Below are 27359 nucleotides of genomic sequence, written 5' to 3' on the forward strand. Positions count from 1 at the left end.
TTTTCCAGATTTAAAGAACCCATCCTGGTTTCTGAATTGATCCCAGAATGTCCCGCTTTCCCTTAGGACATCCCTATATTCATCAGAGAAATGTTTGAAGCTATGTGATCCCCCCCAAGCCACAGAAACAAGTAACTGTACAACCTTTAGAAGACACCTGAAGGCAGCCCTGTATAGAGAAGTTTTTTAATGTTTAATGTTTTATTTTGCTTTTATACATGTTGGAAGCCGCCCAGAGTGGCTGGGACAACCCAGTCAGATGGGCAGGGTATAAATAATAAAATGATGGTGATGAGTGGTGTCCAAACTTTTTTCAAAGAGGGCCAGATTTGAAGAAGTGAAGGGCCAACCAAAGTTGTTGTCCTATTTTTTAGGATTGAATTTGTTGAGCTTTTTTTCGTGATTTTAATCCAAAGTTGTTGAGCTTTTTTTCATGATTTTAATCCAAAGTTGTTGAGCTTTTTTTAGGATTGAAGTTGTTGAGGGGTTTTTTTTTAGGATTTTACCCCAGGAAATAAACTGCCACAGGGGCCGAATTAACAGACTGTGGACATGTTTTCTATTTCCATCAGAGAAATATTGGAGGGTGTGCTCTTCAGCTGCAGGGATGGGGAACCTGTGGTGGTCTGGATATTGTTGGACTCTAAATCCCATCCACCCCAGGAGGCAAGACCAGTCGTCAAGACCAGATGTGGCCAAACAACATCTGCAGGGCCGCAAGTGTTAATAGTCAGAAAACTTTTAACTGTATCTCTTTCCTTCACTAGAACAACCGCTCTCCATACGCTCATGTTTATTCAGTCAGTCATTGAACATGATGGCTGATGGCTCCAATGTTGTTTGTGGTTTAGCTGCATGAATCCCATTGATTTCATGGGTGTTTAAACCACCTTACTGTTCCCAGAATTACACTGGGGTCCTCTCCGGGTCATTGCAATCTCCCTTTAGTCTAGACATGAGCTGTCCTCATTGACAACAACTGGAGGTAATAGCCAGTCAATAAAGCTGCCCGCTGCTTTGTGGGTTGTCTTCCAGCTGTGAGACACTTTGGGTACACCAGGAGACTGAAGAGTGTGTGTGTGTTTAGTCGTTTAGTCGTGTCCGACTTTTCGTGACCCCGTGGACCAGAGCACGCCAGGCACTCCTGTCTTGCCCTGCCTCCCGCAGTTTGGTCAAACTCATGTTCGTAGCTTCGAGAACACTGTCCAACCATCTCGTCCTCTGTCGTCCCCTTCTCCTAGTGCCCTTCATCTTTCCCAACATCAGGGTCTTTTCCAGGGAGTCTTCTCTTCTCATGAGGTGGCCAAAGTATTGGAGCCTCAGCTTCACGATCTGTCCTTCCAGTGAGCACTCAGGGCTGATTTCCTTAAGAATGGATAGGTTTGATCTTCTTGCAGTCCATGGGACTGAAGAGAGTAACAGGCTTAATAATTTGTGTCAAGTTGGGAGACATACGGTGGCTCCATGGAATATAGCATGGGAGAAATGAAAGACACACTGTCCAAGCAGATGGGATTCAAAAGACTCTGGTGGGTTTTGTTTTGCACACTCCTGGCCAGCTTTCTCCTTGCCTTGCTCTGCTCCTGCCAGCCCCAAAGGAAGCAGAATGTAATAGGATGCTGCTCTGCATTAGTTTGTTGTTTCTGGATCACCCTGCTGGGAAGCTGGGATTACACCTAAGTTCGGAGCCCTTGTTTATAGGAACAGCTGAACTTTTCCGACACAAAGAATAATCTTCCCTTAATAATAAAAATAAAAATGTTGTTCTTAGGATAGGTTCAATCTTCTGGCTAATACACTTGAAATGTGTCTCTTCAAAATAAAAGTTCACACATCTCTGTCCAAAAGCAAGACTAGAGTGTGTAGAATCAGAGTTATAGAGCAGCTGCTTAAGCTGGTCCATACTTCATGAGGAGGAGGTTGGTTGGTTCCAAGGAAAGAGGGGGCCTGTAATGTAATATTGGGCGCAACTGTGTGACCTGAGGTCCCAGGTGGGCACGTCTACACATGAACAATGTTTTAAAAGGCCACTAGTAATGTCACCTGGGCAACTAGTAATGTCATCTGGGGACCCAGGTGGCGCTGTGGGTTAAACCACAGAGCCTAGGGCTTGCTGATCAGAAGGTCGGTGGTTCGAATCCCTGCGACGGAGTGAGCTCCCGTTGCTCGGTCCCAGCTCCTGCCCACCTAGCAGTTCGAAAGCACATCAAAGTGCAAGTAGATAAATAGGGACCGCTCCGGCGGGAAGGTAAACGGCGTTTCCGTGCACTGCTCTGGTTCGCCAGAAGCAGCTTTGTCATGCTGGCCACATGATCCAGAAGCTGTCTGCGGACAAACGCTGGCTCCCTTGGCCTATAGAGAGAGATGAGCGCCGCAACCCCAGAGTCGGACACGACTGGACCTGATGGTCAGGGGCGCCTTTACCTTTAGTAATGTCATTGGAACTAACAATTGCCTGGTTCAGAATGCAAATATGTGTTTGAGGAGAGTCTTTTTTCAAGTCTTTTTTTCTTTTAGGGAGCTGAAAATGTGGCGTGCCCTCACTACAAAAGCCCACTTTCTAACATCTTTGTCCAGGAAACTTGGGAGAGTTTTTATAATCCAATTTACCATTGAGTCGTTTTAATGAATGGTGTGGGTTCATTATTGGTTAGCCCATCTTCCAATTTTTATTTAATCTGTGCTTGAAGGGGGAGGGATGTATGGTTTTATTTAATTTTTTAATCGCCCACTTCCTCGGCTGCTTTTATGTGGGAAAGTGATCTATAGATATGTATCTACATGAAATTCAACACAAGCTCACTCATTGCACAAATGCAAACAGCAAAACAATTTTCGAAGAGTAGGAAAGATGGTCTAAGGCCCCCTTTAAACAAAAAACCAAAAACCCTCTTTCCAGAAGTTGCCGCCTCAGCATGCATGCTGCAGAGATAGTCTAGCAACTCCTCATTCGGTCTCCAAGGGAGAGATAAATCACCTGCAGGGAAATGGTTGAGTCTTCATGATGAAAGGGATGCCCACTCCTGGTGAAATATATCTGCATATACATTGCATATATCAAAACAGCAGGAGGGGGGACTGACAAATTAACAGTGAAAATGGGGAACTAAGGACATATATCCAGGTCTAGTACGCACTGAGGGAATTTCCAAACAATCATATTTTTGGTGTGATAAGTACACATTTGTTTCTCATTTACTGCATATGGCACACGTATTTTTCTCTCAAGGTTCATCTTATTGCTCCGGCAATCCTATTTTGTGTAGCTGGGGAGATGCAACCCTTTCTCTCATAGGGAACATTCAGTGCAGTTGAAGAACCATAATAATAACCAAGAAAGCAAGCTGAAGAAGTCCAGATAAATCTAACAAGAAACTTTTTCCAGGTGCCTCCTGCCCATTACAGTTGCCTTAATCCAGTATCCTTGCTTCCCAAAGTTTTTGATGCTTTCATTGTTCTGGAGTACACACCGAATTAGTTTGTTTTAAAGGTGTGTGTGAGAATAGCAGTAACTGGAGCAAGTCTTGTTCCCTCCTTTATCTGTTGTGTGGGGGGATGAACATGTAATGACTGCAAGCATGGAGTAAGGGTTCTGAGCTCTTTTTCTGGCTGTCCTCCTATCACAGCAATTTTATTTTTAGGTGAAGAAAAGCTCCAGCCAGGGCCGGAGCGTCCATTTAGGTGAACTAGGCCATTGCCTAGGGCGCCAAAATGGAGGGGGCGCTGCCAGCCTGCCCCCCCAAACCCCTGCGCCGCCGCCCTCCCACGGCGCGCCTGTGTGCTGTGGCTTCCTTTTTATTTTTTCTCCTCCCGATGTTGCCGGGCGAGGGGCGGGCTAGCGAGGAGGGGCGTCACGCTAGTGGCTGACTTGCGTGACGCCCCTCCTCACTAGCCCGCCCCTCGCCCGGCAATGTCGGGAGGAGAAAAAATAAAAAAGGAAGCTGCCTGCCGAGCGAGGCTGCCGCCTGCAGCTTCCTCTTTTATTTTTTCTCCTCCTGACGTTGCTGGGCGAGGGGCGGGCTAGCAAGGCGCCACGCTAGTGGCTGACTGGCGTGACGCCCCTCCTCCAGCTACTAAATTGCTTGTTTGCCAGGCTGCTGTTAGATAATCAATTAACCCCTGTGCTGCAAACTCTGAAACTGTGACAAAAAAGGCAACATGAATGATAAAGGCATAAATACATAAATTCATAAAGCATAACAACAAAGCATGATGCAAACTCACAATGTATTATTTAGAATGAATAAACCTCATTCTGAATTATACATTGTGGTTTTGCATTATGCTTTATGAATTTATGTATTTATGCCTTTATCATTCATTGGTCTACGTGTTGCCTCTTTTGTCACAGGCTGCTGTTAGAGGCATGTGAGCAAAGGCCAGTGAAAAAGTTGGCAACCTTCAGGAACTTTTATCTGGACTAGATGGTTGTTTGGTAGGATTCTGCCAGCCCAATTCTTATTTTTTTAATGGCTTTAGGATCCAGCCAGGAATTTTTTTATTTTGGAGGCAAGAAAGATCTATTTGTGTTCTGAACTGTGGTAGAAACTTGAGGGGGAGAAAAACCCAACTAAACATGTCTGAAACCATTCTGGAACTTTGAAGGAAAAATACCCTTTGTTGTTTCTTGGAAAAACGACCCTGAACGCAGTAAAAGAAAAAGACACATTTTTATAACTTGCTATGTTATTATATACCCTTTGGTATGAAAAGTAAACAAAATCTTAAAAAGTGACTCACACATTTCTTGGCTGCATGGAACTTCTAAAGCTGATTTCTCTGCCATATTGTAAACCTATAAAAGATGGATTTCTAAAGCTGTTCTTTCAGCCCTTTTCTTTCCTGGAGATTCACCTTCAGCTGCCAAAGGTTTTTCTATTTTTAGTGACAAGATGTCACTAATTCTCTCCTCCTGAAAATAACCTTTTATTATTTCTTCATCTACAAACAGAACTGCTCAACCATCACATGACCTGAATTTCCATGCTTCTAAATACTCCTCAGATTATACCTTTTCCTAAGTTCATAGAGTCAGAAGCCATCTGGTACAACTCCCTTCTCAGGCGCTGAATCTTCCATGCTGCAGACTTAATTTTGTAAGACAAACCAGATGGCCCAAGCAAGGGAACCATATTATGTCTTAGACCAAAAGTCACCTTTACTTTCCACCTGCCCCCACATTTCGGATCCTTTTCAAAATAGATAGCTCAATGCAGTCATGACTAGGAAACGCCAATCTGCTCTATGAAGCCCCCCACTCCTCCTGCCCCTTCCCACATTCTATGGCAGTTAAACAAATCGTGAAAGAATGATTTAATGTAAGACAGAAGCTGAAGCTGGATCAGAAATATGTCCTCCTCTGCAAATTAGCGAGTATATTGCTCCTCTACAGAATATTTTTGTTTGGAAGGAGCTTATCAGAGAAGAGCACTGGAAATCCTTGGCTTAGAGTTCCTTTGATCACCTTTAAAGGAGCGGCCGCTTCATCTCGGTCAAGTGGTGAGCTGGGCGCCCCCTCAGATATCTTTGGTCGCCTCCTCGCGGTGCAGCAATAAAACTGCTAGCACATTTGCAAAGCTAAGCAGGGTCCAGTATGGTTTCAAATTGGATGGGGGGGCATGTGTCGAGATTCCTGCATTGCAGGGGGTTGGACGACCCTCAGGGTCCCTTCTGTGATTCTGTGAGACGGTTTGCAAGGGATTGGGGAGAAAAAGCACAGAACAGATAATTCTTACAAAATTGTTGCCACCACATGACTAATCTCAATACTTGCACTATTGTAAGTATTTGCTGTTTATTAAGCTTATAGGACTAACTGGAAAAAATCATGGGAATTAATAAGACGATATATCAATTACATTTAATCCCCTACAGACCCGCATGTGTGGGTCAATTAGCAAACTGCCAGCGCCTGTTATCAAAACATTGGGGCTAGCACGCAGAGAGCCCAAGGAACAGAGCATTCAGCCCCATCATTAGGCACATGAATGAAGCATAGGAATAGGCTATTGAACCTTTTATTAATTTTGTTCAGCTGCAAGAAGCAGCTGACACCCCCTTCTACCCTCATGCAATCAAACAGACCACACTCTGTAGTGAGTTTAAAAATGATTTAGTTACTTAATTGAGGTCATAGTCATGCATTTTCCTTTAAGCAACAGCTTAAAGATTGTTGTTGTTTAGTCATTTAGTCGTGTCTGATTCTTCGTGACCCCATGGACCATAGCACGCCAGGCACTCCTGTCTTCCACTGCCTCCCGCAGTTTGGTCAAACTCATGTTCGTAGCTTCGAGAACACTGTCCAACCATCTCGTCCTCTGTCGTCCCCTTCTCCTAGTGCCCTCAATCTTTCCCAACATCAGGGTCTTTTCCAAGGATTCTTCTCTTCTCATGAGGTGGCCAAAGTGTTGGAGCCTCAGCTTCATGATCTGTCCTTCCAGGGAGCACTCAGGGCTGATTTCCTTCAGAATGGAGAGGTTTGATCTTCTTGCAGTCCATGGGATAATGCAGGTAAAATACTTGGTTGAAATACAACAGAGTAGCCTCAGACACATGTCTGAGACAGGGAGCCCAGTTGAGGACCTCCTTGCTTGCAGTGTGTGTGTGAGAGAGAGAAAAAACAGGAGGGGGGGAATTTACTTACCTCCTGTCAGTAGAAGACGGGGCGAACTCTAGAAGTTAGAAGATCTAGAAGATTGAGCCAACTCTAGCAGTTAGGACTCTGTGGTCCTTAACTCCTTCATATACTAACTAGCATTGTTAGGTTTGACTGACAATCTCCCACCAAAATACCATAGACTTCACACAGAAATCGCCTTTCCTAATCCTATTGGGGATAGTATATAGTTAATCTCTCTTGGAACCTGAAATATACAATATGTGTATTTTATAAATTGTTTTAGAGGCTTCTCAACTGCTTCTCTATTATAAAAAACCTTGATAAGATCTTTGTATCTAACCTACTAAGTAAACTTTTAAAAGCTCGATCCTTTCTTGTCCGGTGTAGCCTGACCTCCCTACTTCCATCAAGCACATCTGGGATTCATCTTATCTTTTTCTCTAGCTCATTGATTAATAGAAATTGTTTGAAATGGGATTTAAATATGACAGACCTGTGTTGCCGTTATGAAGCACAGTGAGGGCAAATAAAAGGTCATGGCAAAAATGGTTGTTTTGTATGTGTGGACAAGAGACATTTAGGCAATCTGGGTTTTATGTTTCAAATACAAAGACTTAGCATATCGTGTTTGCATTCAAAGGAAAGGGGTTTGTTCACCTAGGGAATGGTTGGCCACCTTCAAAGTAAAAATTGTTTTTGTAGGAAATATGTGCCCAAGAGGATGAGTAATAGTTGATAGGTATTGACATTAAACAAACACCTGAGAGAAAGAAAAGACCTCTAGGTTATGAATTCCTCAAATGCACTCAAAAAAAGTTATGTTGTAAAAGATATTTTAGTGCTGAACCAGAGGGTCTCTCATCAAAAATCAAACAGACAATGGCTACATCCACCCCATGTATCTAAAGTACTCTTACACCACTTTAACAAAATTAAAAAAATCCTTCCAGTAGCACCTTAGAGACCAACTAAGTTTGTCATAGGTATGAGCTTTTGTGTGCATGCACACTTCTATCTCATACCTATGACAAACTTAGTTGGTCTCTAAGGTGCTACTGGAAGGATTTTTTTATTTTGTTTTGACTGCATCAGACCAACACGGCTACCTACCTGTAACTACCACTTTAACAGTCATGGCTTCCCCAGAAAATCCTGGCAGGTGTGGTTCGTTAAGGCTGCTGAGAGTTGTTGTGAACCCTCAAAGAGCAATAATTGCCATCATCCTTAACAAACCAGAGTTCCTGGGATGTCAGGTGGGGTGGGTGGGACTCTCTTAAGGAAGGGCTCAAGTGCAGGGGGTTGCAGGCTTTTTTTTTTACTGAGGATGCAACACCTGTGGGTGGCTCCTGCTGCATGTTTCCCACCTCTCTCAGGTACAGGAAGTAGGTCCTCTGTTGTACCTGTGCAGGACAGGTAAGGGGGCCCTGGCCATTGAAGTTAGGATAAACTCTGCTCTAAACCCTGCACCTTCTGTATCATTTATCTGTGCGTATCGAGCCGTTTATTTAAGAAAAGAAGAAAAGGGGAAAACTAAAAGAAACCAGAGCCTATGATTGTGGCTGAGAGAAAAATTGCCCACTGGAAACTAAAATTACAAGAGTGAGGCATTGAGACTTTGGGCCCCAAACCCACAAGCTATCCACTTACACGAAAGTGTAATAATTTATGTAGAATGAAATCACTTTTTTTCAGCCCCTTGGAATGAATGTGCAACAGAATCCTGCAGCAATAATTACAATTGGTAACATGCATTTTAGTAATGTTTTTTGGGCGCTCAACAATTTTATAATTATCTTGTCATTTCCGAGGATAAGGTTTAAGAGGCTGTGATTGCAATTCCGGGAGGGATGTGTGTATTTTTTTAAAAAAAAAAAAACCCAAGAGGCTAACACTGCAAGATGTTTAGTTGCCCAAATACCCCCCTGAGTCCACAAGGCCGATAATATCTGAATTCTGGTATTCCAGCTTTAGCTTCAATGCTTTGTCTGCAGTTCAAGCCTCCACCCAGGGCCGGCCCTATGGCCAGGCTGGGTGGCGCAGGGCACCACGGTGCCGGCCCGCCAGGAGGGCGCCGCGAGCTGCGCCCGCCTGCTGGCCGGCCGGTCCGCCGCGCAGCTGCGCCTGTGGCAGCCGCGCTGCGCCCCCGCCCACCGCGCTGGGAAACGGGGTGGGAGGGCGCCGGAGAGATCACACTGTGCCTGCCCGCCTGCCTGCCGCGCAACAGCGCCTGTGGCAGCCGCGCTGGGAAACGGGGTGGGAGGGCGCCGGAGAGATCCGGTGCACCACGGTGCCAGGGGTGCTTAAAACGGTCCTGCCTCCACCTCTCTCTTGATGACAGTAAAAGACATATTGCCTCTTGCAGAGCCATATCTAAATGAAAGCTACCTAAGGCCAGTATGTCAAACTTCTGTATTAAGATGGGTTTTTTTTCAGCCACTTTTTTTGGTCCCCTATTATTTTACTCCCCTTTGAAACTCTTCCTCTCCAAGCAAACCATTTCAGAGGTTTGCTTGTTTTGGTAATTAGAATCCCAGTGCCTTTGAAGTATGAGACTCTCTACAGGAACTACCTTTGTACAATAAAATAAAAATCCCAAACTCTTGCGTTCTGGTCATGGATATTCTGCTGAATTCTGTAGAATCACCTGAATCCATAGGTGCTTCTGCATCGGCGCTTATTGTGCTCCTTATACAGTACATACATTTGTTTTTGCAATATTCATATGACATTGTTGGCATAAGAATGCCAGCCCATATCCCACACCATCCCTCCTCAGTGGTACCTTGGTTTAAGAACACAGTTGGTTCCGGAAGTCTGTACTTAACCTGAAGTGTACTTAACCTGAAGCGAACTTTCCCATTGAAAGTAATGGAAAGTTGATTAATCCGTTCCAGACGGTTCGGCGGAGTACTCAACCTAAAGCGTACTTAACCCAAAGTATGAGTGTAATTGGTTCTGGAAGTCCGTACTTAACCTGAAGCGAACTTTCCCATTGAAAGTAATGGAAAGTGGATTAATCCGTTCCAGACGGGTCCGTAGAGTACTTAAACTGAAAGTACTCAAACCGAAGCGTACTTAAACCGAGGTACGACTGTAATCCAGATCTACCTTTCTGGAGGAAAGATCCAAAGAACCATTTGTGATTTCTCAATGGCCTTTTGCAGATGGGCAAGCCAATCTTTCAAACACATTTTGCCTGTAGAGCTAAATAATCTGAGTGTCTCTCAGCAGTGCTGCATGCCTCATAAAGTAGGTAAATCACAGAAGGTATTTTGCTGGGCCTGAAGATTTTTACTTTAGCTGGGTTTTAGCATTGTATGTTTGTGCTGGCCCTTCACCCTAGAGGTTGAAATCCACTCATTCCTGCCTTAGGGCCCGTGGCATAAGTATGCATGTAGACTTTTTTGAGTGCTCATATTTATCCTCCAAACAGCTTCAAGTTTCACAGGAAACTTCTTTAAACACATACTTGGCTATTTAAATCCATGTTATTATTTTAATCATGGAAATCAAAGGCAATGTAGCATTTAACTTTTGGTCCTGATCACCTGCAGTGTCCGAGGAACGTGCTAGGCTAACCGTTCGTTTTTTATTCTTTTGGTTTGAGAAAACAAACGGCTAAAACAATCCTATTGGCTTGCGGGTGAACCAAGATTGAGAACTCTGTATATATATCTTTAGGGTTTATTGGACCTTTTATCTTTGTAAAAATAAATCGGCCCAAGCCGGAACATTATGTGGGATGAGCCAAGACAGAACCAAATGAGAGATCTCGCTTGGCTCTGTGAATGCTGGAATAAGCCAAGCTTATTAAACCAGGCTACATGCCCTTATGGAACAAAGAAGTGGGAAGGGAACTCGGAGGGAGGTACACTTGTTTTAATAGTTTCTCAGGCTGTTTACATGGAGCGCCCTTTCAGACCAGACCGAGCTGATCTGGGCCCAAAGCTCACTGAATGCTCACACAGGGCTTTCGCAGTGTGTGGACTGTTTGTTTCTAAGGGTCAGGGGCTGAACCAGGTTCATTCTAGTTCAGCCAAGAAGAAACAGAATCACTTGGCCTCTGAGACGAGCTGTTTAGGACACTGTGGAAGGACACAAGGAACTGTGCTGCTGTTCATAGGGGGGTGGGATTGGAAGTTTGGCATTTTTATTTTGCCACAACTCTCTCCCCTTGTTATGTGCAGAAGTTCTGCTTTCAGTGGTAAAGGAAAGAGACAAGGGGACAGGAAGCACTAGAACTTTGCTTTTTCTTTCTGGTGTGGGAGCGACTGCAGGAGAACAGCTTCTTTCCACGTGCAGCCTGGGGGACATCAGAAGCCCTGGACCATGTGGGAGACATCTATAATGTGGTTTGTTCCCATGTCAGCCTCCTTTTCCTTCAGAAACAGTGGAGTCTTCCCACATGGTTCCCTGCCATTACCCCACGTGTAATAATAATAATAATAATAATAATAATAATAATAATAATAATAATTTTTTATTTATACCCCGCCCATCTGGCTGGGTTCCCCTAGCCACTCTGGGCGGCTTCCAGCAGAATATTAAAATACAATGGTTCATCAAATATTAAAAGCCTCCCTAAACAGGGCTGCCTTCAGATGTCTTCAAAAAGTCAGATACAGTGGTGCCTCGCTTAACGAATGCCCTGCTTAACAAAATTTCTGCTTAACGAAAGGTTTTTTCTAGCGGAGGTTGCCTCGCTAGACTAATTTGTTTTACGAAAAATTCATCTAGCGAATCGCGGTTTCCCATAGGAATGCATTGAAATTCAATTAATGTGTTCCTATGGGCAAAAAAAATTTCAATGCATTCCTATGGGATTCGCTAGACGAATTTTTCGTTATAAGAAAAGACCCATGGAACGAATTAAATTCGTCTAGCAAGGCACCACTGTAGTTGTTTATTTCCTTGACATCAAAAGGGAGGGCATTCCACAGGGTGGGCGCCACTACCGAGAAGACCCTCTGCCTGGTTCTCTGTAACCTCACTTCTCGCAATGAGGGAACCACCAGAAGGCCCTTGGCACCAGATCTCAGCGTCCGGGCTGAGCGATTGGGGTGGAGACGCTCCTTCAGGTATACTGAGCCAAGGCCATTTAGGGCTTTCAAGGTCAGCACCAACACTTTGAATTGTGCTCGGAAACGTACTGGGAGCCAATGTAGGTCTTTCAGGACCGGTGTTATATGGTCTAGGCCAGGCATCCCCAAACTTTGCCCCTTCTGTTGTTTTAGACTACAATTCCCATCAGCCCTGACCACTGGTCCTGTTAGCTAGGGATCATGGGAGTTGTAGGCCAAAACATCTGGAGGGCCACAGTTTGGGGATGCCTGGTCTAGGTGGCCGCTCCCAGTCACCAGTCTAGCTGCCGCATTCTGGATTAGTTGTAGTTTCCAGGTCACCTTCAAAGGTAGCCCCATGTAGAGTGCATTGCAGTAGTCCAAGCAGGAGATAACTAGAGCATGCACCACTCTGGAAAGACAGTCCGCGGACAGGGAGGGTCTCAGCCTGCGTACCAGACAGAGCTGGTAAACAGCTGCCCTGTTATAGCGACTCTTGAACTGAATCAGACCCCTGTGGCAAAAAATGAGATAAAGGAATTGGAGGAAGCAATGTTTGGGGTCAGGCAAGCTGCTAATACTGAAAGAAGCTGCTACTTGCTAGTAGATAACTGCAGAGTGGTTTTAATATAACCCATAAGGAAATAGTGAGTTTTAAGCTTAAAAAAATGTAGCTCTTCTGTTAGGCAAGGGATACACAAGGATATTATTTACAATTGCAAGTGAAGAAGAAAAGAGTAAGTGGCTTAAACTGATTTATGGCTAAACTGCCAAGAGCAATTTTAAACTATGGAAAATGTGAAAGATTGTATTAATCACCAAAGGAGTGAGTAGCTTTTCTTAAGCTGCCTTCTTAAATATTCTTACTTTACAGTAAGTCTCATTGGAGCCAGTGTGACTTCCTTCTTAGCAGATAGGACCAGGCTTTAAGAGTTCTTTTGAAGGTTTTGAGAGTGTTGGCCATCAAATATTATGTTGGATGACCAAATAGGACACATCCACAGTCTCTTTAGAAACAGCCACTACGATAATGGGTGTGTTTAACTTTTGACTAAATGAAATGGTCACTGAAGTAGCTCTGCGAGAAGGGGGGATTCAAGGCTACTGAAAGTTGGATAAACCTTTTATCTTGAATGCTACAGAAAATGATTGCTTCTGCTAAGATACCTAGCCAAATATATGATTGGTCTTTAGTAACATTAACAGCTAAATTGGTTTTTTTTAATTGCTTAGCACAAATATGAGATACTATGCTTGCACCCAAAACTTGTCTGAACCTCCCCTGAGAGGTCAACAAGGGGTATTTAATAAATAAATAAATAAATAACTCATGATAAGCGGGGGGGGGGGGACTGAAGAGTTGCTGATTCTGTGGATTGTAAAATCTCTGCTTGCATTAGCCAGGTTGAAGTAATACAAATATACAGAGCATTTTTCTGGCTCACGTTGCTTCACTGACTGATTTAGGTCGTTTTGGAAAGAAACGCTAGCAAAGAATGCTTAAATAAACAAACACTTGAATCAAGCAATTTTCTTGATTCCTCCCCCCCTTCTCCCTTTTCAAAGGAGAAAGAACAGTTGGCTAGGTCTGCATATGTGCATAAAGTCAGAAGAAATGTTGAACAACAGGCAGTTTTTTGTGAGAGGAGAAAATATATTTCATACACATGGTGCTTTGTCCTCTTCAACTTGTCCCTCAATAACACATAGTTGAAGAATCTCTAGTAATAATGTCATGAGCTACTTCAATTGATGTGTTTGCTTCTGGGTAGAGAGAGACAATCTTTTCTTCTTCTTCTTCAGGACAGTCCCAAAGAGGGATTTGTACCCGATTGTTGCCTCTGCAAAACAGATATTGCGAATTTTCGCATTAAACCAAGAAAACTTGTCTAATCGATGTCACTAGTGCAATGAAAGGAGTGTGTGTGTGTGTGTGTGTGTGTGTTTGTGCAATGCCCTTCTTTCAGACCACTTTCAACTCCCTTAAAACTGCCGTCTGATTTCCGCCTATGACCACATTATATATAGACTCTGTTGAGTTCCCCGTGTTGAGAATTCAATTATTAGCCCATTTGCGAGTGTCCACCTGACCTTCTTCTCTTTCTCCTTAGGACTGCCCTCCAGAAGCAGGTGATTTCCGTACCCAGCAATGTTCGGCGCACAATGACGTCAAGTACCAGGGGCAGTTTTACGAATGGCTCCCTGTATCTAATGACCCGGACAACCCATGCACCTTGAAGTGCCAGGCCAAAGGGACAAGCTTTGTTGTGGAATTGGCTCCTAAAGTGCTGGATGGGACCCGATGCTACACTGAATCGCTAGATATGTGCATTAGCGGCTTGTGCCAAGTAAGGACAATACATTTTTTTTTTGCTGATTTTCACACACCCCACACATTCTTTTTCTGTGTCTTTTTTGTGTCTCATGTTTTAATCTCTCCCTTGCCCCCTCTCCTCCGTGCTGCTTGCTCCTACAGTCTTCTTTAAAGTGTGCGTTCATTTCCAGAGTCACTTACCTATTTGGTTCTGAGATGCATTTTATCAACAGTAGGGTTCCCCCCCCCCAGTTTCTTTAAAGTTTGTGCCAGCTCTTCCTGTTGAAACAGCCTGAAAAGGTAACCCTTTCAAGGCAGTCCTTTCAAGTTTTGCATTCCCATTTCCTTTTAATTTTTAATTAGTTTTTATTTAAAAATTTCTTGTGTTACAAAACAAACAAGCGGTGAAAAGTTCATATACCGGTAGCATCTCCATTTTTCGTTTAGAGTCTTTTTCACAGTTCATTTATGTTTCGTATGAGACACTGACATTCTAGATATCATGCAGTTGGGAGGGGGAGAGAGGAGAAAGATGGGAAGGTGATGTTCTTTCGTTCTATTGCATAGCGTTTGTGTAGACTATTGTGTCAGCATCATGTGAGTAGGCCTTTCATTTGTACCTGTATTAAATTTTTATTGGCATTGCGAGAGATTAGAGGATCCAGTGCCTGCCTGGTTGAGTTCAGTTGGTTGCAGTGTGGTTTTTTGTTTGTTTTTGTGTGAGAGGGGGAGGGTTGTTGCATTCCCATTTCCCAACATGTAGGTAATTTATCAGTTATGGGATACTGCTATTCAAAATACTTAGTTGTGTACCCAACTACAGTTGTACCTTGGTTTTCAAATAGCTTGGTTCTCAAACGTTTTGGCTCCCCAGCGCCACAAACCCAGAAGTGACTGTTCCGGTTTGTGAACTATTTCTGAAAGCCGAAGTCTGATGGGGCTTCTGCGGCTTCCGATTGGCTGCAGGAGATTCCGCCAATTGGAAGCTGCACTTTGGTATCCGAATGTTTTGGAAGTCGAATGGACTACCGGAATGGATTCCATTCAAATTCCAAGGTACGACTGTACAGTCTACTAAGAGTAGACCCATTGAAATGAATGGACCTAAGTTAGCCATGTATATTCACTTCAGCAGCTCTACTCTGAGGACAACTACCATTGGATACAACCTATTATTTCTGTAATTAACAATGCACTCATTCCAGCTCCATTCAGTTCAATGGTCATGCCCTTGATATCAGTGTTCCTATGTTATGGATTAGACACGACAGGCAAAGTCTGAAAGACTGGAACGTATTCTATGGTCCCAATCATTCCAATGTGCACATGGAACTACAAAAAAAGCTGGGGCTTCCAATATTCTTGTCAATATTAGCCACAGCTTCCCATTTCTCCAGAATGGGAAGGCCCTGCAATTGTTAGAATTTGTATGTCTGCTAGAGCTTCATAATATTAGAGCGACTGCCTGCCCCTCGGTGGGGAAGTCTAACAGAGCCTCCAGCTTGCGTGAGCCAAAGACGGGGTGGAGCTCCGTTAGACACCTCCATTGAGGGTTGCAGGTACATCTGCCATATTAATTTCAACATGCTGAAAGCTTTTCTGTGCCACCAGGCTTGTGCCATAGTTATCCAGTGGTCCGTGGGTTTGTCATACAGAACATTTCCGTTAAAGAAGGGAGAATGTTTCCAAGGCAGACCTGCTGCCACCCGGATACTTGATTTTTAAAAATTAAAAAACAAACCTTCCTCTCCTCTTCAACCCCTGCTCAGCTCCATCACCCCCGTGAAAATGGGCAGCCATTTCTAACTCTGCATTGGCTACTGCCAGCCTAGCCAACCTGAGCACAAGTGACCCAATTCAACGTTAGCAACATCAGTTTCAAAAATGGTATTTGCATGAATAATGCTTGTGAGCTCTCAGAGATATCCAGCTGTCCACTGTTGGGGGGAAAACAAAGCTAAACTGGAACCAGCCATTGTCTGACCCAACAAGACAATACGTAAGTTCTTATGTGTTTAAATAATACATGCATTTAACACATTATATGTTTATAATGATACATAATAAAATTACTTCATCTAAACCTCTGGCTCCTAAAGCTTTGGGGTCAAATATGAATCCAGACTGACTCACTGAATTAAAACAAAAACAAAAAAATGGATGCAAGCATTTCTGAACTTTACTGTAGTTCCAAATCCAAGTTTCACAGCTCTGCCCATCCATAATCCCATATAATTCCTGACATTTTATTAGCATTTGAACTGGATTTCCTTTCTGTTTCTTATGGTTGTTTTTCCCCTAGCGCTCTTTCTCTTCAGTGTTGTGTTCTGACCTGGCCCACGTCTTTATTGTTGAGGGAGATGTTTAAGCTAAATGGAATGTGATATAAAGCCCATAGTTTCACTTATCTCAGCTCTGTAATTAACCGAAACAGGGACATGTCTCTTTATTTCATCAGAGGACACAATGGCCTTTCTGAAAAGTGAGCTTAGTCGAGTCAGAAGACCTTGCTGTTGGCTGTTTCTCAACTTATTAATAAGCGACTCCAGGGGCAATGTGTTTAATTCTCCCCACCCCCCTTGCTAGTTGGCTAAAGTGCTTGAGCTCAGGACAAGATGTGGATTTGGAGCATTCTTGAGTCAACTAACAATCTGTTTGCCAGATCGTATTGGACTAAGGCTGGCTTGTGTTTTAAGGTCCAAGTTCAGGACACACCTTTCTGAGAAAGCCTTCCATTGCTAATAAATAACATCCACCATTGAAACATGTGTTCCTTGTTTTCACACACTTGGATATAAGGAGAGATGAAGCACAGCACTGACAATTATACTGTTATTTAATATTGTTGTTGTTCTTGTATGTTAAAATCCAAATGCCCCCTGGCTTGTGCATCTCTGTAAGTTTCCATCAGGCATGCAGGACATTGAGAAATTATAAGAGAGAAGATCGATCACACACAAACTGCAAAATGATTCCCAAATCTGGACTCACTTGATGCCCAGAACTAGCATAACTAATTGGTTTCAAGAGGAGCCATTTTTGTCACTGCACAGCTGTGTCAGAAAACAGGACACCACTCCACTTGATGTGAAGGAAGATCAGAATCCTTTCCAGATCATTTACACAACATTTTTTTGTTGTGGGTCAATATAACATATAGGCAATTCTATAGAAGAATGCTGTTGTGCCTTCTAGAGGTGAATTGTCCATTGAACACAACAGAGGTAGAAGACTCTACTTGGCTTGCAGGTCACATGATTGAGATTCACCCACTCTGGTGGCAAAAGTCAGTTCACTACTATAGAGAACCCATAGTCTCAGACTACCACCCATAGTTAACTCGGCAGTATGCTTGAAGTGGAATTAATTTATTGAGCCAGGACCAGATCAGTGGGTGGCGCTCATAAGCTGCATGCAGAAGACCCACACTGAACCCATGTTTCTTGCTCAAGGAAGTGAAGCAGAATTGGCGAAACTCACATCATGTAGTTTCTTGGATGTGTCGTTCAAGAACGACATTCAACAAACATGGCAATGTACCGCTAGTCCCTGATTCCCTGTTCCAAGTAGCTCTGAATGGCACCGCCCCTGTGTATCTTGCAGGTGTTGGCTTGGTAGAGTCAGCAGCACTTTTGACGCATTTAAACCTCTTGGTCTGAAAACGCATTTAAACCTCTAAGCGTCTGTAATCATTCTTTCTTGTTGAGCCCTGTCCAGCATTGCATCATTTACACTTGGCCTATATTTGCAAAAAAACCTCCCAGGGCATGTACTTTTTCACCGAGCTTTAAAAAAATCCAATCTGTAAACATCTTGTATATTAAGCATGAGTCCAAGACAACTCTCAAAGCAGACCATATATCTGTCAACAAATATGTTGATATTACCACCAGCAATGACACAATATGTATGCTCTCCAAGGGAGGCGGGGGGTCTGTTGTTAAGGATGTGCTTGCTTGGCGCCTAAGTTACTCCAAACCCCAAGAAAGTAAGACGTCCTATAAATGCTAGTGTGTTCTCAGAGCTACAGCAAACTAGGAGTGCCACATTGCCGGCTCCTTTTTAATAGGGAAAGAGATGTTGAACCTTACCTCACCATTTTGAATTGTTTAGTTTTAAGTTGTGAAACAGATACAAAACTTTCTACAAGGGAGCTATAAATCTGCCCAGCTGTGATTGCATTTCAGAATCATGGGGCGGTAGTCAACTAAGCTTTACTCCATTAATTGGAATTAACGAACACGAGTACAATAGATTTACTCTGAGTAAAAGTTAGTTGAAAACCAGATTGACTTTTTAGTGCAGGGTGTGGCAAGTCCTTAGAACAGAGCCTACACAGGGAGACACTTTCTATGTGATTGAAAATCCTGTGAAAGATAGGATCTCTAGTCATGTGTTCGGATATAGGCTCTGGTCAGACCTTCTGATGAATTTAAGTCGGCTGGAGAAAGGGACAAGTAGATGGTTATCCTATTTCACTGAACATCTATTACTGTATATTTCCATGTATAAGTCAAGGGTTGGTTTTTTTTAATAAAATAATATTCAAAACTGTGGGTTGTCTTATACACAGATAGTGCAGAGGGGGGATGGGCGATTGGTTGCAGCCGTAAGCAGGAGATTGTCATTGGCGATTGGGCGGGTGATTTGTGGCTGCGGCAAGGGCTGCTGTCAGTTGGCTGGCGTTGCGGGAATAGGGAAGGCGATTGGCAGCGGCTGGGCAGATGATTGGCGGCTTTGGCAACATGGGTGATATTGTCATTGTCGGTCAGGCAGTCAGCGATTTTTGGCAATCTCCCCCCCCCCCGGAAAAAAGCTCAAAAACTCTTGGAAATCTCCCCCCATGTTCTTAATTACGAGTCCAAAAGAATAGGGGGCGTGTTATACACAGAAAAATACGATGATCCCAAAATGAATGTTTTGTAGTGTGGCTTCCATGCTTCTACTGAGCCAACACTCTCTTCCCCTGAACTTTCTAGAACAGTGGTTCCCAAAGAGGGTGGTAGCACACCCAGGGGGTGTAAATGACTATCAGATTTTGAAAAGCTGGTATCACTGCATCAAGTTAATCAGTTTTGTTGAACTAATTAAACTAAATAGTTTTGATTGGATTTTGATAAACGTGCAGTTAATTGTGGTGAATTTTGTGTGTGTGTTGTTATCTTTCTTTGTGGGTTGTGCAAACCGCTATTCTGAATATGGCTTCCGGCAAGGTAGGGTAGGGGGCACTAGGGATCCAATGATGGTACCAAGGGGTGGTGACAAAAAAAGGGGTTTGAAAATCACTGTTCTAGACCCTCTTTCTGGCTTACGTTCAAAGAGGGCCTTCTTGGTGGTGGTGCCTGCCTTGTCAAGGAAATAAACAATTATCTGACTTTTAGAAGACATCTGAAGCAGCCCTGTTTAGGGAAGTTTTTAATGTTTGATTCTATTTTTCAAATTCCATTGTGAGGCACCCAGAGTGGCTGGGGAAACCCAGCCGGATGGGCAGGCTATAAATAAGTTGTTGTTGTTGTTGTTGTTGTTGTTGTTGTTGTTGTTGTTGTTGTTGTTGTTGTTGTTGTTGTTGTTGTTATATCCTCCATCCCCCTAACCCCAGTGTTAATATACTTTATTTTTGCAGCACCCGTTGTGACACTTCTGTACCCTTTGGCATGAATCTGATTTCTCCTACGTGTGTCACAATTTCCTCTATTCTGTCTCACCAGCTCATTGTTTGCCCTAGTTTTTACTGAGATAGTGAATCCCTCTGTTTTGCACCATTTTAAACTGAATGGACAGCCCCTCCATACTCGTCCCTTCCTTCCCAGATAGAAAGCTACATGTCAGGAAGAAAGTAAGACTGGAAGTCTTCCTCCTGTTTTTTTATATCAATTAAACTTTCAACCATGTGATCGCAGACATATCATCACCATGTCAGTGAGAACTGGACCTTTGCTTCCAGGATTCCCTCTCCTAACACCAGGCTTTGACACTTCCCTATAATCCCTGCTGGCCGGTGGGGTCACTGGGTTGAGCTCTGGTTCCTATCACAGTGACAAAGGCAGGAGAAAACACAGAAAGAGAGGTGGGGGGTAGACCATCATTCCTGTGCAGCTACTTTATTTTGTTGGGTACGTTCATAACTTCAAAACAGTTTCATCTCCACCCCATCCTGCCAAAGCAGATGGTGAGATTCATTTAAAATTCCGCTAGCTAGTATACACTAGCAAGCAATTTAAACTAGCAAATTATGCCAAAAAAAATCCAAAACCCTGAGAGTAAGTTATTATGTATTTTCAGTATCAAGGGAAGTTTGGAAGTGTGGTGTATAATTCTATTGTGGTTAGCACCTTTCAGATGACAAAGTACGAAAGGTTAAAGGTAAAGGGACCCCTGACCACTAGGTCCAGTCTGGGGTTGCGGCGCTCATCTCGCTTTATTGGCCAAGGGAGCCGGCGTACAGCTTCCAGGTCATGTGGCCAGCATGACAAAGCCGCTTCTGGCGAACCAGAGCAGCACATGGAAACGCCATTTACCTTCCCGCTTGGAGCGGTACCTATTTATCTATTTGCACTTTGACGTGCTTTCGAACTGCTAGGTTGGCAGGAGCAGCGACCGAGCAACGGGAGCTCACCCCGTCTGTGGGGATTCGAACTGCCGACCTTCTGATTGGCAAGCCCTAGGCTCTGTGGTTTAACCCACAGCACCACCCACGTTCCCCCTTGGCATTTACCCTTGGCATATTGTGTTTTTCATGAATCCAGCATAGAAAGACGTATGTTTGAACTCCTGCCTAACTAGGTTGTTTCTTCGTTCTGTAGCTTGGGTTGGGTCATGCTTCGTATGTGTCTTTTGTCTGCAGCTTATTCTCCAAGGTAATCATACAAAGACTAAGGGCTGGCTTACTTCCTCAGAGCATCATTAAGTTTGCATTTGCAAGCTCTCTCTGTTTGGGACCCCTTCTGGATGACAACATGAGTGAAATTTATACGACTCTTAATCCATATTTGTTTGATGTTGTTAGTGATGCAGGGATGCAAGTAGCTGAGTGACATATTTATGAGGCTTTGCGCAATTGTAAGTTCTCGTGGCAAAGCCCTTTTTGCTTTACGTATGACCACCCACCAGCTGAGCATAAAATCAACACAGACTTCTGGCTACATTCGGAAGAAGAAAAGCCAGCTTTTTGTGTGGTGTTTTGGAGTCAGGAGCAGCTGTCCTTGGAAATGCTGGCTCTGTAGCAGGATGGGTAGATGGCATGTTGAAAATGCACTGTGCTTCATCAATATTTGCATGAGAAATAATATCCACTTACTGCAGGCAATTTCACGCTTCATTTTTAAAATTGTCCTTTTTAAAAAAAAAAACACATAGAAAATAGCATGACATTATTTCTATAAACAGAAAGAAGTTTATTCAATACAGCAGTGGTTTTCAACCAGCGTGCTGTAGCACCCAGGGGTGCCTTGAATCATGGCTACGGGTACTGTGGGCAACAGGGGCCTCCATCCCTCTTTCCTTCCCTCTCTCCTCTGATGCCATTTCGCGCCTCTGCCTCCCAAAGGCTTCCACAGCTGTTTGTTGCAACAGTTCTGGCTACAAACTCCCTGGGTGAATGGTGCCTCTGGGTGAATGGTGACCAGGGGGGGTTCCCAAGCCACTGTGGGGCAGTGTGAGGGGGCACCTCTATTTGGGGCGGGGGGGCAGCTCAGAGACCAGGGGTGGCAGCTGTGGCTGCCCAGAGGACTCCCAAGGAGAGGGGAGAGGGGAGGAGTCTGAGAGACCCCCCCCCCCACAAGGGAGGAGTGAGGGGCTGCCAGCTCTGCAAAGCAAGGGGTGACTGAACTGGGCTCCTGAACCCCCCAGGGGTGCCGCAGAAAGAATGTAGTCAGTTAATGGAGCTGTCAACTCAAAAAGGTTGAAAACCTCTGCAATACAGGATAACTGGAATGATAGACAACAAATTGAACCCATCTTTGTAGCAGTTCATTACTACTTCCAATGCTGTTCTAGAGCAATACTTGTGCCATTGATTTTTGATTTTTGCTACTGAACTCTCAGTACAATGATTCCCCTACGCCAGGGATGTCCAACAGATCGACTGCGATCTACTGGTAGATCCCTGGGAGGTTTTGGTAAATTGCGGTCGATCGCTGGGTCCCTTTCCTTAGCATTTTAAAAATAGAATCCGGCCCCACCCCCTCGCCCCGCCCTCCATTGTCAATCTGCAGAACGGAAGACGGACTTTACTCAGTGAGGCTGTTTGTTTCCTCAGCAATCTGTTGGTGAGTGGCTGCTCCCCCCCCAAAAAAAAAAATACCGCTAAAAATGGGGCTTTCCTCCTCCCTAGAAAAAGCTCAACAACTTTGACCTGAATCCCCCCAAAACGGGATGATGGAATGGGAGATGTTTGAAGAATATTTATTGCAAAATGGAATATCGAAATCCCCAATAGCAGGCTTAGGCTGAATCTGATTTCTTTTCTATGAAAAAAGTATTAAGTAGTTAATATATTTTTGAATGTGCGATAATCTGGGGAAAACATGAATTACAGACTGGATAATTGGAAGAACAATTTCTTTTCTTCTTTTTTCTTTTTAAAGCTGTTTGGTGTTATTCCTTTTTTCTTTTCTTTTTCTTTTCATTTTTGTATTTTTACTTTTATTTTTCATTTTTATTCTTGTCTTTTTCTTTTTTTCTTTTTGCTCTTTTTTGTTCCTGCAATGGGGGGATTTTTTGTTGTATATTGTATGGGGAATTTTTGTATGTATGAAGTATGAAATGTTTGAAATTACATCCTTTTTAAAACAATAAAGATATTTTCAAACAAAAAACAAAAACGGGGGTAGATCGCTGTAGACCACAGTCTCTTGGGAGTTGGCCACCCCTGCCCTATCTACGCTATCAGTCCTGCTGGAAGACCAGCTCCATTTGCCGCCTCCTCTCCCTCTACGTACCTTTTTTCAGTCAAGTGGCCTATTAATAATTATATAGCTTCGCAGGTGACAAAACCTTACCCAATACAAGATGTCTGGTGATAAACCTTTCCCATACATGTCCCCAGTTGTCAGATCTGTGTGACTTTCTATTTCCCTGATTAATTTCGCCTTATTTATTCAGAAGCAGAACAGAAAGTTTCACCACCTTTCTGCTAGTGGTGGAATTTGATGCCGGGAGCTTAGTTTTGGAAGAGACTACTATCCTTTGATGCCTTCTGCCCCATCCCTGTGCCTTTCCATACAATACTAAAACCATCACTTTACCTGGGGAAAGGGTGTTCATTCCCCATTGCCCCAATCATGCATATTTTCTTTTTCTGACCCGGGGTAGGGGGCAGACAGAAGAATATCACTGATGAGAGGCTCGGTCTGTAAAATCACTTACTGAGGAAGCAGATAGTTCCAATTGGAGCACCATATTTTGTCCTCACCTGAAGAACTTGCTGAGCTCCTCCTCCTGCAGTAGCGTTTAATCTGTTGGTCCCTTTGGCTTGGAATCTCTGTGGCCCCTCAGGTTGGCTGGAGTTTCAGAAGAATGGCACATTCTTTGCCCTTCAGTGAGGAGGGAAGGGCTGCGTTGTGAAAGCCCATCCATAGGACCTGGACCATAGTTTTAATTGCAATGCTGCTGATTCTCAAATGTATTCCTAGATCTAAGAACAGAAAATGGTCTGCCAGCTCTTCATGTGTGAGACATAATTGGTACCCTCAGATTTCTGATTTTCTAACCACCTGTGACATTTTCCTTGTGAACTGAGGGAGAAGCACAGCCATAATATTCCTAATCAACGTCAGAAATTGAAACATTAGCTTTGGGCACCATGCCTGGGAAGCTTTAACTCCCCACCCCCCAATCTTTTTGAAAGGCTGGGTTTTCTTTTTTGCAGAACAAAGCTCCGAAAGAATAAATGGACCCACAAATAGTTTAGCTATCTGGGAAGTAGCGCAGAGGTTTGGGGTGGGGAGTTACAAGAGCCCAACATGAAAGAAGAAGCAATAGGGGGGCCCAAATGAGGTCCCTGCAGACTTGAGGTGGGCAAATGTCCCCATCTTCAAAAAGGGGAGAAAAGACTCGGTCATCTACTGCTTGTATTCTTATATGCAAGTAGGAAAAGATCACTGGGAAGCAAATACCACATTAGTCTATTCCAGTGGTTTTCAACCAGCTTGCCATGGCACCCTGGGGTGCCTTGAATGATCGTCAGGGGTGCCGCGGGCAACAGTGGCTTCCATCCCTCTTTCCTTCCCTCATTCCCCTGATGCCCCCTTGCATCTCTGCCTCCCAAAGGCTTGCACAGCTCTGTCGTAGCAGCCCTGGCTACAAGCTCCCCAGGTGAAGGGTGGTGCTTCCCAGGTCCCTGTGGGTCAGTGTGAGGAGGTCCCTCTCTTAGGGGTAGGGGGGCAGCTCAGAAAACATAATCAATGTAGGCAAGGCTGAGCCAGTGCCGACAAGAATTGATCAGGAAGAGCAGTCTTTCCTGCATTTTGAGGGGTTATTTACTGAAATCTTTCACAATCACCATAGGAGCTACTGGCGACAACACTGGCACCCATGCATGGAGTGCTAGAGCGATTATTTTATCAGTTGGGTGCTAATTGGTGGTCATATTGTGAGGGAGCAACAGTTGAGAACTGTTGGGGTCCTGTTGTAAATAGATGACTGAGAGGTGTTATCAGTTTCATATCCTCCAACATTTCTCTGATGAAAATAGGGATGCCCTAAGGAAAAGCCAGGACCCAGGTGGCGCTGTGGGTTAAACCACAGAGCCTAGGGCTTGCTGATCAGAAGGTCGGCGGTTCGAATCCCTGTGACGGGGTGAGCTCCCGTTGCTCGGTCCCAGCTCCTGCCCACCTAGCAGTTTGAAAGCACATCAAAGTGCAAGTAGATAAATAGGGACCGCTCCGGTGGGAAGGTAAACAGCGTTTCCATGTGCTGCTCTGGTTCGCCAGAAGCAGCTTTGTCATGCTGGCCACATGACCCGGAAGCTGTCTGCGGACAAACGCCGGCTCCCTCGGCCTATAGAGCGAGATGAGCGCCGCAACCCCAGAGTCGGACACAACTGGACCTGATGGTCAGGGGGCCCTTTACCTTTACCTTTAAGGAAAAGCAGGACATTCTGGGATCAAATCAGAAACTGGGACGGCTTCTGTAAATCCAAGACTGTCCCTTGAAAATAGGGACCCTTGGAGGGTCTACAGTTCATCTTAACCCAACAAGAGACTAGATTGGCATGTGGACTTTGTTGAAATCTTCAGCCTTAAGCTTTAGATTGAAGCTCCAACTCTAGCTTAACCAATTTCCTCCACATTCCTGGAAATGCAAAGTACCTATCTACTTAGCTGTGCCCCTGTTCCCAATTTGTCTGTTAATGTATCGTGTAACTTCTGAGTATACTAGCTTCACTGAAATCTCACAGCACAGAGTCTTGTCTTCCTTCCTTTCCTCATGGTGTTTAAGGATCTCAATTTTTTTGAATTTTTCATTTGTTTCCTATCCTATAGTTACTAATGGAAAGCTCATTTGAAGACTTGTTTTATATACTGAGCCTGCAATGAAAGCCGAAACCAGGCCGATTAAGGATTTGTTTTGCGTGTTGAGTTGCAGCTGTGGTCAACAGGCGTTGATGAGTTTCAGAAAAGACACATTGAAATCTCATCCTCTAACTTACAACATTTAAAGGCTAAAAGGTCAAGCATTAAAAGCAAAGATAACTACTAAGTTCCCTGTAGGTTAAACATCCACAGAGACTCAGGGATGTAAATTATTACATCAAAAGGCAGGCTGGGCTGCTACTTACATCGGAAACAGCTGCTGACTCTATATACAGACCTATGAAAAATAAAACGGCTTTTGTACGCACTAATTCATGTATTCAAATAGTTGTGAAGACTGCTTTATGTTTTGAAAAATACAATTTTTTGGTTAAGCGCTGCTGCCTCAGTACCAACTGAGGGACAAAGGCCCTGCTGAGATCTCATAAGATCTTGATCTTGTGATCTATGATCTTGCGATGGCTGTGCTCACTCCAAGATCTCCTGCCCCTGCCCTGGCACACTGCTGTAGCTGAGAAACCAGGAGTTGCTTCTCCCTTTGCAAACAGCCCCTCTTGCTGCAGCTGGCCTCAAGGGTCACCACATTCTGCTCCTGAGACCATCAGACACACATTCACATAGAAGTCAACTCCTAGGGGCCATGGGGTCTTCGGCAGCTCACCTGGCTCCTGTTTGGATGTGGGGCAGAGGGCGTGCTTGTCCTTCCCAGCAGCGCTGCGTTAGATTCAAAGACATCGTAAGCGCCATCCCTATGTCTATGCATGGCTGTTGCCCTTCAGTCTCCGCATGGAATCCTCCGCAATTCCTCCTTCTCCTTCCCAGCAGTACTTGCAGAAAACCCTTCCTCCACATCCAGCCCCTCCCCACCACCACGGGTCACCCCAGCAACCTCTGTTTCTCAAACTCATTGACAAAGGCACTTTTATCCTGCTGCTTACATCAGGCCAATGGTACTCCTAACCCAAAAGCTACTAGGCAGAGGGTCTTGTGTTTTGCCAGTGGCTTAATATTATCAAGCTTTTTGTTTCGTCGCAAACCCATCCCTAGCGAGCCATTGCCAGGCTGGCCCCATGAGAAGGCCAGCCAGTATTATTTCCAGCCCTTGCTAAATTCATGAATTTATGAGTTTGCTCAAATTCTAACCCTTCACTGAATGTAGAGATTATTTGGGGGGAGGTCTGCCCCCTCCCAACCCCATAGCAATATATAGCACTTGGCTTATGCTATCTAAAAAAAGGGATCCCAGAAAGGATTAATTAGATTTATCATCTTATTAGTTTTCAAATGTCTTGAAAATTTTGCAGTTAGTCTTTTTTTAAAAAAAAAAAAAACACGCACAGAGTCACTGAAAAGCAACAAGTACCTAAATGATTACTTGCTATTTTCTTTTCCTCGTCTCTAATTCCTCTTGTCCTCATTTTATGCTGCTCATACAGTCCTTCCTTGGCAATACGCGGACTGAGCTGTAATGCAGAATTTGAAGCCTGGAATCCAGCATTTTGCTGATGGCTGAGGTCAGGGTGAACCCATTGAATTTGGTTTCACAAGGGTACAGGCTAATTATCTGATTACAGCAACAGACCTCCTTTGGCACAGGCGCTGACAGTAAGGATGCACTCCAGCGGGACGTCTGTTTGCATCTGGCCAGAAGACCCTTTTCTATCAACAAAAGGAGCTCTGTGTGTTCAACAGCAAATGTACGTGCCTTGCAGATGGAACGGTTTGATTGGCGATACCCAAATATGTCATGAAGTCATTGCCGCTGACAAAGAATCACAGACTCTCTAACGAGAATCCAGCAGTAGCTCATACAGGCTCTTGCTGTTTAGTAA

The 27359-nt window shown here is 44.1% G+C and overlaps 1 protein-coding gene across 3 annotated transcripts in view; it reads left to right on the forward strand.

Moving 5' to 3' along the window:
• Positions 1 to 27359, forward strand: part of ADAMTSL1 (ADAMTS like 1) — a 460511-nt gene that overhangs the window by 263900 nt on the left and 169252 nt on the right. For all 3 annotated transcript variants that reach the window (XM_088659038.1, XM_088659040.1, XM_088659039.1), the window contains one exon: positions 13791 to 14027. In XM_088659038.1, coding sequence (XP_088515164.1) covers positions 13791 to 14027 — 237 coding nt within the window. The remainder of the gene's footprint in view (positions 1 to 13790; positions 14028 to 27359) is intronic.

The sequence above is a fragment of the Zootoca vivipara genome, chromosome 15 (genome assembly GCF_965207765.1).
Source record: "Zootoca vivipara chromosome 15, rZooViv2.hap1.1, whole genome shotgun sequence".
NCBI classification, from domain to species: domain Eukaryota; kingdom Metazoa; phylum Chordata; class Lepidosauria; order Squamata; family Lacertidae; genus Zootoca; species Zootoca vivipara.